The following is a 14,406-nucleotide window of genomic DNA, read 5'->3' as shown; positions in this document are numbered from 1 at the left end:
TTTGGGTTTTGGATGAGACACATGTGTAGCAAATATCAAAAAAATATACAGATTGGTTCTAAAGATATGGCTTAAGAAATAAATTGACAAAATCGATAAAACACCCTGTAACTCGGTTATAAAAGTCGGTAGGGAAAAAATGTATTATACCTAGAACCGCCTCAGTGACCTCTATTCACAATGAAAGTATTTCCGTTTCCCAATGAAACACCCTGTATAAATCAACAATAAGACCGATAATGACGTATACAGCGGAAACAAGAGCAGATACGGCGAAAACACAAAGACTGCTGGAAACAGCAGAAATGAAAGTCTTACGAAAAATAACAAATCAAACTCTAAGAGACAGAGTAAGAAGTGAGGAAATACGAGCGAGATATGGTATAGAAGAAATAAACATGTGGACCAAAGAAGAAAAATAGAATGCGGAATCAACACATAGAAAGAATGACAGAAAATAGAATAGTACGAATAGCAAGAGACAAATAGCCAAATGAAAGAAGATCATTGGGACGGCCGAGGAAAAGAAGGTCAGACAATGTCAATTGAGGCTAAAAACCGAAGTAAAACAGGCATTGGCCTGTTTATAAAGTAGGAAGAAGAAGAAGAAGATATAGATAAATATTGTAAGTCTACAGATTACGCTGAATTACATGAAATTTGCAATGAAAAAAGATAGCCATTCCTATACACATAGTTATTTCACATGAGTAATTTGAAGATTGGAAGGAACACACTGTACCGTAATAATAAAATATAAACATAAAATAAAATAAAAATGTTCACGTGACATCATCTTACCTCAAATGGTCCCATCTACTCCAACAGCATAGGTGGCGAGGGAGATAAGGGGTAGGGGTATCTTGCAGCTCCCATGCCTTTGGGATATGGGACATGACATTGCTTCGCGCAATGTCCGCTGCGGCCGCATTTATAACATCTGTTGCTGGCGCCCCACCCCGGACGTCGACGCAACCGTGACGTTGCCAATTTTACTGTCATACGCTGACCGCCCACCATGGTACCATTCAGCGCTTCAATTATAAATTTTACTATTAATGAATAATTTTAGTTCTGAAAGATAGTTTATGTTTTCTTCCGATTCAGAGGTGGTTCATCATCCCCAGGCAGCTGTTTCTGTCTCTAGACGTCTTCAGTGGAGCTACATGAACACCTCTGAATCGAAAAAAAAACATTGCATGCCACGTATTATTCCGATTAAGGCGTGGCACGCAATGTGTTAAGGTGAATTATAAAAATAATATTATAATACACTTTCAGGACGTTGTAGCGACATCTCTTAAAAAAGATGAAAAGTCCCAGATGCAAAATTCATTATTAAAATAATTATAAATAATTATTTAAATGTAAAAACTTTTCGTGGAACCACTTTCTGGTAACATCCTTAATCTCTTCTTCTTCTTCTTCTTCTTCTTATAATAGGCCTCTTGGCCTGTTCTTACCGATTTTGAGCTTGTATTTGTAGCTGTGATGTTGACTGCCAGCTATCTCGCCACCTTTTAACGGGCCTTCCTATTGGTCTCTTGCCTGTTGGCTTCGAATCCCTGGCTATACGGGCTATTCTCTCGTTGTCCACTCTCGTCGTATGCTGATTCCACTCTCGTCGTCTCTGTCTTCCCCACCGTACTATATCTTGTATGTTACAGAGATCTCTTATTCTGTCGTTCGGTATTCTGTCTCTCAGTGTTTTCCCAGTTATTGACCTCAACGTTCTCATTTCTGATGTTCTCAGTATCCTCTTGGTTTCTGCTGTGTCACATCTTGTTTCTATCGCGTACGTCATGATCGGTCTTACACATGATTTGTATATGCGTACTTTCCCTTCCAGCCTCATATCTTTGTTTCTCCAGATGACATCCCCCAGACATCCTGACACGTAATTGGGTTTATTTGCTTGCTTTCGGACGCTCTCTTTAACATCTCTATAACTACATATTTCGATTCCCAGATATTGGAATCTCGAGACTTGTTCAGTTAGTTCGTTGTTAATTACTAATTTGCATCTTATGGGTTCTCTTGACACTACCAGGGATTTTGTCTTGGCTGTTGATATTTTCATGTTGTAGTTCTTCGCCACTGTATTGAAAGTTTGTGCCATTCGCTGTAGGTTATCCTCGTTATCGGAGATTAAGATTGCGTCGTCAGCATAACAGAGGATTTTATTTGTTTTTCCGCCATCTTTTATCCTTTTCCAGTACCTTTAATGTTTTGTTTGATTTTGTCAATGACTAAATTAAAAAGCAATGGGCTCATACAAAGTCCCAGATGCAAAATTCATTATTAAAATAATTATAAATAATTATTTAAATGTGAAAACTTTTCGTGGAACCACTTTCTGGTAACATCCTTAATCTCTGACTTTTACAATTTATAAGACAAGAGACGATGGATAAAGAATGTGAAAAGGACTCTACAATATGCAGTCACATTTCGCCTTATTCGTCTAGAAAAAGGCCCGAAAGATAGTTCCTAGTACTCCAAAATGTGAGTAAAAATAAAAATTAAAGACAGTCTATGTTTTCTTCCCATTCAGAGGTGGTTCATTGAAACGATTCAAAAGAACGCAATTATTTTGCCTTATGCAGAAACCAAAAATTGTAAATTTATCGTAACATATTTTTGTCTCACCCTGTAGACATAAAAATATAGCTTCATATGCCAAGCGAATGTAAGGAATTTATTTAAACGTGAGAATTTGAAGTTTATCTATCTTGTTACAGAAAGACGTTATTGTATTTTACGGTCATATATTCGATTCCCTGTGTTCCGTTTGTGATGTAAAAAAAAGTAGTTACAATGTAGCTAATGACCGTTTTGGCTCCAGTACTGGTAGTTAGATACAAATATGTGCTCATATCAATATCAGAGAGCACATGTATTAATTGTGGACTCGGCAATATCTTTACTTAGAACTGTAGAACGGAGTGAGTTTTGCTGACTTTGAAAACTAATTTTGGATGGTTCCATACTAAGTAGGTTGGGCTTAGAACATGTTTTGTTTTTTTCTATTGGTCGATAAAAAGTGTAGGAAGCTTAGTTATTTTTTTATTAGTCGATGATGAAAGAGGGAAGGATTAAACTTTTTTCTTATTGGTTGATTGGATCAGTAGGGTAGAATGAGAAATGGAGTGGGTTTTTGGAAGGAAGCGTTTTGGTTTGGGAAGAAAGATTTAAGTTCTGAGATTAAGAATTGAAGTTTGAGCTTCCAAAGAGAGAGGTTTGTTGAGCCTCGGCAGGAGCCGCCACGGCGCGGTTTTCTGAAGAGTTTAGTTTTCTGAGAAAGTTAAGTTCGAATATTAAGTTCCGACATAGCTCTTAATCAAGTTTTTAAAGTTCATGAAAATGTAGTGTTAGAAACGGTTCTCCTTTCGTGACTTCCTAGTCACAAGCCAAATGCCGCTGTTAGGCAAAGAACCAGTTTATTTTAGTGTATACTACACTACCTAAGTTTCTTTTTGTAAGCAGTTATGGATTAAGTACCAGAGTCATGGATAAAGTCATGCATTAAGTGCCAATATTAATAATAAATACAGTAGAACCCCAATTATCCGTGTGCGGATTATCCGCATTATCCGTGTGCGGATTATCCGCACTGCGGATTATCCGTGCTAAGATTTTCTATTACTCAAATTTCACTTTTGAGGTTTTATCAAAATAGCATCACCGTAAATCACTCGACCGAAACTCTATACGCCGAGAGGAAGACTCATAATGAAAGTTTTATTTTTTCTTTTATCTTTTTATGGTAGGTACATAAATATGTATATACGTACATGTGTATTATATATAAGAAATTAATGTTCGGATTATCCGTGCTTTTCAATTATCCGTGCCACCGTTCGGTCCCAAGGAGCACGGATAATCGGGGTTCTACTGTAGGTACTTCAAGAAGTTAAATAGAAGTTATTTAAAATTTTAAAAAGTCAATATGAGCAGACTCATTTCGAATTTTATTTATTTTGGAACAATTATTTGGAAGTTTATTTAATTTTGCTGAAACTTTTCATAAATAATAAACATTTTTGTACGATTCTTTATCTAAATTCAGTGAAAAGTGCGTGCTTTGGACATCCACAACGTGAAGATAAGGACAGGACTATATGACAAGGTATTGTTTGTAAACCTTTTTAATGTTTTTGTAAACAGAATTTCTTTTATTGTCTACAAGAGATCCATCATTTCATTTTTTTATTTTTAAATTTTAATAAAATTTATTTCATTTTGCAATAATGTTTTTTGCTTGATAATATTATTATTTGATCCCTTTCTCTTGTTCCTAAATGATATTCAACTGAGAACACTAAGGTAAGGTCATGATATATTTATGATTATGTAAGTGTGTTTGTATTTTATGATGACTATATATTTTTATTAACTTGTTACTTTAATTATTTTTTTTTTAAGTTTTAAGTATGTTTCGTCTTTTATTCTCTTTTAATTATGGCGCCCCCCGAGCAATTGAGTTTCTATTATATTTAACATCTATTAAGAATCCACACCCCTAGGTCTCTGAAGACTTAGAGCTACCGAGGTATATATCAAAAAGTTAAGTAGCACCAAGTATATTTTTATGTTTGTTTAATTTGTCGAGTTCATATTATTTTTTTTGCCTTTGTTATCCACGCTGGGGCTGTTATACAAAAATGGCTTCCACCTTCGAGGCTTTGGCATTTGACGTGTTAATGTTACAAAATAGCGTCCATCCATGACGCTAATGCTACATCATTAACCCCAAACAGCTGTTTCTATCTCTAGACGTCATCAGTGGAGCTACATGAACACCTCTGAATAAAAAACCAAACTGCGTATTTAAGGTGAATTATAAAAATAATATTATAATACACTTTTAGGACGCCGTAGCGACATCTCTTAAAGAAAAGATGAAAAGTCCCAGATGCAAAATTAATAATAAATAATTATTTCAATCTGAAAACTTTTCGTGGAACCACTTTCTGGTAACATACTTAATCTCTGACTTTTTCAATTTATAAGACAAGAGACGACAAGTTTTCGGATATAAATAATTATTTATTATTTTAATAATGAATTTTGCATCTGGGACTTTTCATCTTTTCTTTAAGAGATGTCACTACAGCGTGTTAAAAGTGTAAATTATAATATTATTTTATCTTTACTTTACTTTACTTTACTTAATCAGCAGACCCATTTGTACCTTTCGGTGTTGGGCCATTTATAATACAATTCATTAAATTGCAATATTTTACAATGTTCTGAATTGTCCTAGCTCTTACGAACTTTCGCCATTCCTTCCTATTGAATGCCATCTGTGTTGCTTCCTGCCAAGTCTTACCCTTACTCTGCAGTATCTGCGAAATGTCACTGTTCCATTCTTTAATGGGTCTTCCTCTTCTATTCTTCCCTATTGGTTTGGCGTCCCACACTCTTACTTGTCTATTATTGTCCATCCGGGTTAGATGTCCGAACCATGCCAATTTTTTCTCCTTGATTGAGTCGAGTATCGGTTTGATTTTGAGTCTTTCTCTTATTTCTTCATTTCTGATTCTATCAGTTCTTTTTACTCCGATCGTTCTTCTGAGGTATTTCATCTCTGCTGCCTGAATTCTGCTCTGATGTCTTCTGTTTAATATCCAATTTTCTGCTCCATATGTCACCGTAGGTCTATATATTGTTTTATATATTGTCATCTTGGCCTTTGTTGATATTTCTTTGTTATTAAGGAATCCTCTATTTAGTGCTTGGAATAGTTTTCCTGTGTTTTCCATTCTGTTGTTAAGATCGTCCTCGATGCCTCCTTTGTTGTTGATTACTGTTCCTAAGTATTTGTATGAATTTGTCTGTATTATTTTTTGTTGGTCTATCATTACTTCTATTTGATCTTCCGTCCCTTGTTTCCTTGATATTTTCATTATCTGAGTCTTCTCTTTGTTTACGTTTAAGTTGTATTTGCTTGCTTCTAGGTTCCATTTCTCTAAGTAGTATTTCAGTTTTTCTGCTGTTTCCGCAATTAATACAATGTCGTCTGCAAATATACACATCTCAGCGTTTATCATTTGCATTCTGTTCCAACCGATGCCGTATTTCTTGAAAGTTTTCTTACATTCTTTCACTATCTCATCTATTACAATTATGAATAGCACTGGGCTAACCCCTTGTCTAACTCCTTGAGTTGTTTCAAATGGTTCTGACTGTATATTTAACATTCTTACTGTATTTGTTGTTTTCATGTATATACTCTTTGTTGCTTCTATCAGTTCTTTACTTACTTCCTTCTTCTTTAGGCTTTCCCATATATCTTTTCTTTTGACTAAGTCGAATGCTTTTTCCATGTCTATAAAGCTTAGATATATTTCTCTATTTTTCTTTAATGCTTTTTCTATTACTTGTTGCATGATGAATATATGGTCTTGTGTCCTTTCCTGAATCCACTTTGTACGTCCTCTAATTTATGTTCTATTTCTTTTCTGATTTTCCTTTCTATTATGGTTTCGTATACTTTTGCTGCTACACATAGTAGTGATATACCTCTATAGTTCTTACAGTCTCTTGTATTTCCTTTCTTGTATATAGGTATAATTACTGCATTTGTCCATTCTCTGGGTATTACTTTTCTCTTCCATATTATTAGGTTATATATGTATAACAATTTTTCTTTTGCTTTTACTCCTATATATTTCATCATTTCTGGTGCTACTTCATCGCTTCCTGGTGCTTTTCCAATCTTTATCTTTCTTATTGCTTCTTCTAGTTCTTCTTTTTCTATAGCTTCTGGATTTTCCGTGTTTCTCATGGATACTCTCTTGATGTGGCTTTCCTTCTCCATTGTATTCGCTTGATTTCCATTCAGTATCAGCTGGAAATGTTCCCTCCATCTTTCCATTATTGTCTTATCGTCATTTATTATTGTTCCTTCCTTGTTCATTATTTGTTTCAGTTTCGTTTCTTTGTTGCTTCTTAGGTTTTTCAGTGTTCTATAAAATAATTTTACGTTTTCTGTGATGTTTTCTTCCATTTTTTCTACGAATTTTTCCCAACTTTTCTTTTTCTCTTTCTTAACTATCTCTTTAACTTTTGTTCTTTGTCTCTTATAATTTTCATATTTTTGTTGTGTTTTGTCTTGTATGTATTCTTTCCATAATTTCTTCTTTTCTTTTATTTCTCTTTTCACTTCATCGTTCCACCAAGATGTTCGTTTCCCTCTGTTGTTATTTCTTGTAGTTCCACATATTGATTTAGCTGTTTTTATCATCGCATTTTTAAATTTTCCCCATTCTTCTTCTATTGTTTCTGTTATTTCATGTTCATTGTCCATCTCTTTCTCTAGCCCTTCTGTGTATCTTATTTTCGTTGTTTCTTCCCTTAGTTTATAAATTTTTATTATTTCTTTGTGTTTTCTGTTTATGTTCTCATTTCTTTTTATTTCTTTTCTTTTGCTTTTGAATGTGGTTTCTAGTAGATAGTGGTCACTACCAATTTCATAACTCTTTTTCACCCTTACGTCTCTTATCCAGTTCTTCTCTGTTTTTTGCACTTTAGTATAGTCTATAATTGATTGTTCGTCTCTTGATTTGACTTCTCTTGTGATCTTGTGCATCCTTTTATGTTGGAAGTGTGTGTTCACAAGCACCAGGTTATTGTCTAGACAGAATTCAAGTAGTAATTTTCCATTTTTGTTTATTTTTTCCTCCCCATAAGGTCCTATGACATTGTTCCATTTTTCTGCTTCTTTCCCCACTCTACTGTTCATGTCTCCTTTGATCACAATTTTCTCTGTACAATCATTTATCACTTCTTGTAATTTGTCCCAGAACTCATTCTTTTTGTTTTTTGTTGCGTCTTCATCTGGCCCATAGCATATGATTAGGTTTGTATTGGTTTCCTCTGTATCCATATATATATATATGTCTACTCTTAGTATACGTTCGTTGTAATATATCCAATTTTTTACTTTGTTGATACTGTCCTTCTTAATCATGCACGCTACTCCTGCCTGAGCTCTCTTCGTTTCTTCCACTCCACTGTATATTACTTAGTAACATTCCGTTTTCTAATATTATTGATCCTCTTCCTTTTTTCTTTGTCTCTGTTATAGCTACTGGCTAAAGTTAAAGCTAAAGCTACTAACTCTGTTAAAGATACTGGCTCGGGAATTCAAACCCAGAAATTACGATATAGAGGATGAGACAGGTAATATGGTAAGCGATATGGATGCGGTTCTGGAGACTTGGCAGAAATACTGCACAGAACTCTATAAAGCTGAAACCTCTAACATTAATCATATAACAGCACTGCAAGTCTCAACAACAACCCTAGAACCAGATATTCTAAGGTCTGAAGTCGATGAAGCCATAAAACACCTTAAAAGAAATAAATCACCTGGTTGCGATGACATCACGGCAGAACTTTTACAGAACATGGGTGAACATGGTCTCCAATTAATGTGGAGATTGTGCAATCATGTATGGAGAATCGGCAAATGGCCCAGTGATTGGTGTACCACACTATTTACTCCCATTCATAAGAAAGGCGTAACCACAAAATGTAGTAACTACCGAACCATCTCACTAATTTCACACCCAAGTAAAATTCTGTTGAGAATCATCAAGTGTCGCATGCAGACATACCTGGATAGACAAATACCACAAGAACAGGCAGGCTTCGTGAAGGGTAAAGGCACAAGGGAGCAAATTCTTAATATGCGACAACTCATTGAGAAAGCACGAGAATTAAAAATTCCGATGATCATCTGCTTTCTGGATTATCAGAAGGCATTTGACTGTGTAGACTGGACAGTTTTGTGGAAAGTTCTACATGAGATGGGGGTTCCTGATCATCTGTCAGCTCTGGTGAAAAGCCTATATGAGAACAGTGAAACCAGAATAAGAATTGAAAACCATAAGTCCGATCCTTTTAAAATAGGTAGAAGAGTCCGACAAGGATGTATTCTATCTCCAAGTCTTTTAATTTCTATGGGGAATATATAATGAGAAAAGCACTCGACAAATGGAATGGCGGTAGTTATATCGCAGGAAAGAAGATCTCAACTCTCAGATATGCAGATGATACAACATTAATAACTGCATCCGAAGAAGAAATGTCCAGCCTGCTGCAGCTAGTGGAAGCCGAAAGCAATAGATGTGGTCTCAAGATCAATAAACAAAAAACAAAAATTATGATAGTAGATTATTCAAATGCACTTCAGACAACAGGAGCCTTAGACCAGTTTGAAGTGGTTAACGAGTTCAATTATCTAGGATCCTACATCAGTAATACAGGATCTTGTGAAACAGAAATACGTAGGAGAATAGACATGGCCAAAAACGCTATGAGTCGATTATCGAAAATCTGGAAATATCGCTCCTTGTCGGAGAACACCAAAATAAGATTAGTGCGTGCCTTAATTTTTTCCATATTTAATTACGGATCCGAAACATGGACAATGAAATCGGACGACAGAAAAAGGATTGACGGCTTTGAAATGTGGTACTGGAGAAGAATGCTTCGGATCTCATGGACGGAACACAGAACAAATCACTCAATCCTCTAAGAGCGTAATATTCAGACTCGACTTTCCTCTATTTGCCTCTCCACCGTATTAAAATTTTTCGGTCATATTGCAAGAAGAAGTGATGATAATCTTGAGAGACTTATAATTTCGGGAAACGTTGAAGGGCGCAGAAGTAGAGGTCGCTCACCTACTCGATGGACGGATCAAGTACAGAAAGCCAGTGGAAAAACATTATCTGAATCCATGAGGGAAGCTCAGGACAGAAGCCGATGGAAAGAGATAGTTGCTCGTATTATAGGGAATCACGACACTCAGCAATGAGGAAACGACTGAGGAGGAGGAGGAGGAGTTATAGCTACTATTTCAATGTTCTTATCTCTAATTTCTTCCCCCAGTTCTATTTCCTTCCCATTTATACCTCTTACATTCCATGATGCCATTTTCAAAATTGTTCTGTTCTTTTCTGTGTTTAAGTTGTACTTCAATTTGTTTTTCCTTCCATTTGTGTTATTATCTTTAAATCTGCTCATGTCCCTGTTCTGTGCCTCTTTTGTTTCTCGGTCCGTCATTGTGTCTCCTTCAGCTAGTTTTTTTAACAAGTTGGTTCTGTATTGTATGTTACTTTTTCTATCCGGCTTGTTTTTTGGTTCCATTTCCACTTAATGCCTTCAATAACTATGAAACCCTATCCAATTTTTGCCCTTTTCCCATTAGTCTTTTCATCTGCTGCTATCTTCCTAAGGTTTCTTTGTATTATTTTTATAATTCACCTTAAATACGCATTTTGGTTTCTTTTCGATTCAGAGGTATTCGTGTAGCCCCACTGAAGACGTCTAAAGACAGAAACAGATGTCTGGGGATGAACCACCTTTGAATTGGAAGGAAACATAAACTGCCTTTCATATTTTTACTCAGATTTTTGAGTAGGCACTAGAAACTATCTTTCAATCTTTCGGACCTTTTTCTAGACGAATAAGGCGGAATGTGACTGTATATTGTAGAATCATTTTCACCTTCTTTATTCGTCGTCTCTTATCTTATAAATTGTCACAGTCAGAGATTAAGGATGTTACCAGAAAGTGGTTCCACGAAAAGTTGTCAGATTTAAATAATTATTTATTATTTTAATAATGAATGTTGCATTTTTTAATTTTATTTCTTTTAACGTTACGCATTTGTCGACATATCAACACTAATTTTACATATTAAGAATTACGAAAAACTAAAAAGGGGTAGTTCCCTAGGTTGGCTGTATACCATATAGTTAAAAAACTCTAATATGAAGTAAAAACCACTTCTGTGTAATTGGTATGTTTACCAAAAATTTTTAAAATCCCAATGGATTGAATAAAATATGTTCAATTCAGAACATTTTCGGACCTATCAGTCCATCATCAGTGAATCTAGAAAGAATAAGTAATCCCACTATTAAAATTGAAAAGATGGTTGAAATTTTGAAAGTTAAAAAATGTGGTTATGATTACTTACTCAAATACTTGCTAAATAGCCCCAGAACGAAACAATGGTTGTAATTAGATACAATTCAATCTACATTATTTTGAAGTAATATTGAAAAGGCTAAACGCCGATGTTATAAGATATAACCTCCGGGAACACGGTGAAACCCTATCACGAAACTTAATCAACCATCTTAGGCCAACGTTGACTACCAAGTGTCAAAGGTTTATAAGGAACAGTTCCTTACATTGAATTGTAATTACAACCATTGCTTGGTTCTGGGGCTATTTAGCAAGTATTTGAGTAAGTAATCATAACCACATTTTTTAACTTTTAAAATTTTAACCATCTTTTCAATTTTAATAGTGGGATTACTTATTCTTTCTAGATTCACTGATGATGGACTGATGATGTCCGAAAACGTTCTGAATTGGACATATATTTTATTCAATCCATTGGGATTTTTAAAATTTTTAGTAAATATACCTATTACATAGAAGTGGTTTTTACTTCATGTTCTTCTTCTTCTTCAGGTGCCATCTCCGCTACGGAGGTTGGCAATCATCATAGCTATTTTAATTTTTGAGGCAGTAGCTCTAAATAGTTGTTTTGAGCTGCATCCAAACCATTCTCTCAGGTTCTTCAACCATGAAATTCGTCTTCTTCCGATGCTTCTTCTGCCATCTATCTTTCCCTGCATTATGAGTCGTAGGATGCCATATTCTCGCCCCGCATCACATATCCGAGATACTGTAGCTTCTTTTCTTTAATTGTAAGTTCAACATGTTCATTGTCTCTACATTTAACGTCCATGATTCCACTCCATAGTATAGAACACTGTAGACGTAACATTTTGTTAGGTGTACTTTAAGAGCTAATGTTAAATCTTTGCTACATAGGACCTTTTTCATTTTTATAAAATTAGAATGTGCTTTTTCGATTCTGACTTTTATTTCTGCAGTATAGTCATTATTTTCTGTTATAAGTGTTCCTAGGTAAGTGTACTTTTTTACTCTTTCGATCTGCTGGCCCTCTACTATCAAGATTTCGTTAGTATTATGGTTGTTTTTACTAATTTTCATAAACTTCGTCTTTTTGATATTGAGAGAGAGTCCGTACTCCCTACTACACCTTACTATTTTACTCATGAGTCTTTGCAGGTCTTGTAAACTATCGGCTATACTTCATGTTAGAGTTTTTTAATTATAAAAAACGCTGAGACCCGTCGATTTTTACATATAAATGTGCACTTTTTAAACATAAATTTAAATGTACAGGGTGATTCACGAAAGCTTAGCATAATTGTACGCGCCACTCACCCCCAAATTGAATTTAACTCAGAGCGAATAGATGCGTACGCACATCGCACTGAGGGTTGAAAATTTGAAAAGCCCAGGATGTGCAATGAGTCACTTTTACTATCGTATATATAATATGTAGTTCAAAGTACACAAATACCCATTATCTCTCAAACATATTACATACATTTTTATTGTTGAAATGTTTGTCTGATAAAAATCGGTCCGGGTTATCGGGGGTCGACTTATCGGGGTTCCACTGTATTTTCAAATATCGTACATATTACTAAAATTAGGTATATATTAAAAATGGTATTTTATTTAAAACATCGACAGTCTCGTAACATAGTTACTGAGAAGAGATTGTTGTTTAAATGAAAGATGTTGTTTTACCTCTTACAGCTCTGTCAACGATTCCTGAACAGTGCAAATGGACAAACCCATAGTTCCTAATGATGTCGCATTCCACCACGGTGCCGTACTGTTCGAACAATTCGCGTATTTGTGGAGCCTTGGTGTTGTCCCTCAAATTTCCAACGAAGATCTTCGTGGTGGGCGGTAGGGGTGCATTCCGGCCCTTGGCCGGCTCGCACTTCATTGGCCGACCCTTCAAAATATGTCCGTTTAAATTATTGATGGCTACCCATCCATCAGTCGCGTTTTCCATGCGGACAAAGCCATAATTCTTGATGATACTACATTCGACAACTGTTCCGTAATTTTCAAACAATGGACTCAGTTCGGCCACTCCGATGTTCTTGCTCAAATTTCCGATAAAGATTTTGAAGGTACCGGCGTTGCTAAAACTTGCCATCTTAGATGATTGTCAGTCTTTTGGAACCACGTCTGAAACTCTATAAATCAACACAATGTCTTAGATTCTTTCAAACTTTCAATGCGTTAGGCGAGATAGCGCCGGAATTATGTTCAGTATCAAATCAAACTAAAAAATCGATTAAAATAAACAATAAAAATAAAAGATGATTAGATATTTTTAAATCTGTCACTATAGTAGAGGATACGATATAGGTAAGGTCGAACTGCACCAATCTGTTTAATGGAAAAAATATTTTATATGTAAATTAGTATGTTAAATATTATAAAAAAAGGGGTGCCTGATATAATCCTGTTCTGACTATAATTAATTAATAAATTAAAAAATGATTTTTTTTATAAATTTGACTGACGTGTTTAACAAAAAAAATTAACACTATCGGTAAGTGCAAAGCCTATAGGGTATGTAAAAATAGGGGTGCCTGTAAAAAGCTTGTTCTAAATGGGGGTTGCCTAATTTTTAAAATTTTACAGCTTGTACTTATGGATAATTGAACATGTGTAAAACTTTGTTATTACTAATTTTACGAAAAAAAGTTATTCTTTATAAAAAGTTCTGCATGATGCAAGTCCTGTGATTCAACCATCAGATGTCAAATTTTGTCAATCTTATACGAGTTATGTCAAAAAATGTTAATTTCGGCCAAGAGTGACTTCGGCCTTTCGAAAATTGTTATTATAAAACGGTATTAATAATCAAAAAAATATGCTTTAGTGCGCAATTACATCATTATAATTAAAAAAAAATTGCAAATTTTTCTGAAATTAGATTTCTAAACTTCATTTTTATTTCTTACAAGTAGGATAACTCTTTTATTATCAATTTTGCGAAAAAAAGCAATTGTTCATAAATAGCTTTGACTTGTCTAAAACCTAAGGTGCAGCCATCATCAATTTTATATACTTTATATGAGGTACCTATATAAAAAAAAATTTGAATTTCGCTCCGGAGAAAAGTTATTCAGTATTAAATATATGTTGCAATATAGAAGAATATCCTTATAATTTGAAATATTCTGAAATATATAAAGGTATAAAAAATCTCTTAAGCGAAATTCATTGGCAAAATCGGCAAATTTGGCAAAATTGGCAAAAAGAGAAAATCACTGCCAAAAACTCGCAATATATGTATATATAATTACAAGGACTTATCTTATATTATTATTACTAAGGAAATATCCAATAATTTGGAAACTTATTTATATTAGATTAATTTAAAAAACTGGAAACATTAAATATTTAAATATATTATATATTATTTATTATAAATAAACCATTTAAATGTCGTTATAAATTGCAACCAGAGAG

General features: G+C 34.5%; 1 protein-coding gene across 1 annotated transcript; it reads right to left on the bottom strand.

Annotated features, from left to right (window-relative positions):
• Positions 1–807: 807 nt before the first annotated feature.
• LOC126893176 (RNA-binding protein lark-like) lies at positions 808–13,112 on the bottom strand. Its single transcript, XM_050663131.1, has 2 exons — positions 12,658–13,112; positions 808–1,034 (listed from the first exon to the last, which is right to left on the bottom strand). Exons 1-2 carry the CDS (start codon positions 13,076–13,078, stop codon positions 817–819), a joined length of 639 nt encoding a protein of 212 aa, XP_050519088.1. The 5' UTR covers positions 13,079–13,112; the 3' UTR covers positions 808–816.
• Between the last annotated feature and the right edge of the window lie 1,294 nt (positions 13,113–14,406).

The sequence above is a fragment of the Diabrotica virgifera genome, chromosome 10 (genome assembly GCF_917563875.1).
Source record: "Diabrotica virgifera virgifera chromosome 10, PGI_DIABVI_V3a".
Lineage (NCBI taxonomy): Eukaryota > Metazoa > Arthropoda > Insecta > Coleoptera > Chrysomelidae > Diabrotica > Diabrotica virgifera.
Note: the sequence above shows the minus strand (reverse complement) of the source record. Positions and strands in the feature narration are given on the sequence as shown.

What these genes read in the sequence shown, in the direction of transcription:
- LOC126893176 (XM_050663131.1), bottom strand. Translation starts at nt 13,078, where the DNA reads ATGGCAAGTTTTAGCAACGCCGGTACCTTCAAAATCTTTATCGGAAAT. An exon ending in CGTTGACAGAGCTGTAAGAG is followed by an intron (nt 1,035 to 12,657) that starts GTAAAACAACAT and finishes TTATAATTGAAG; the next exon opens with CGCTGAATGGTACCATGGTG.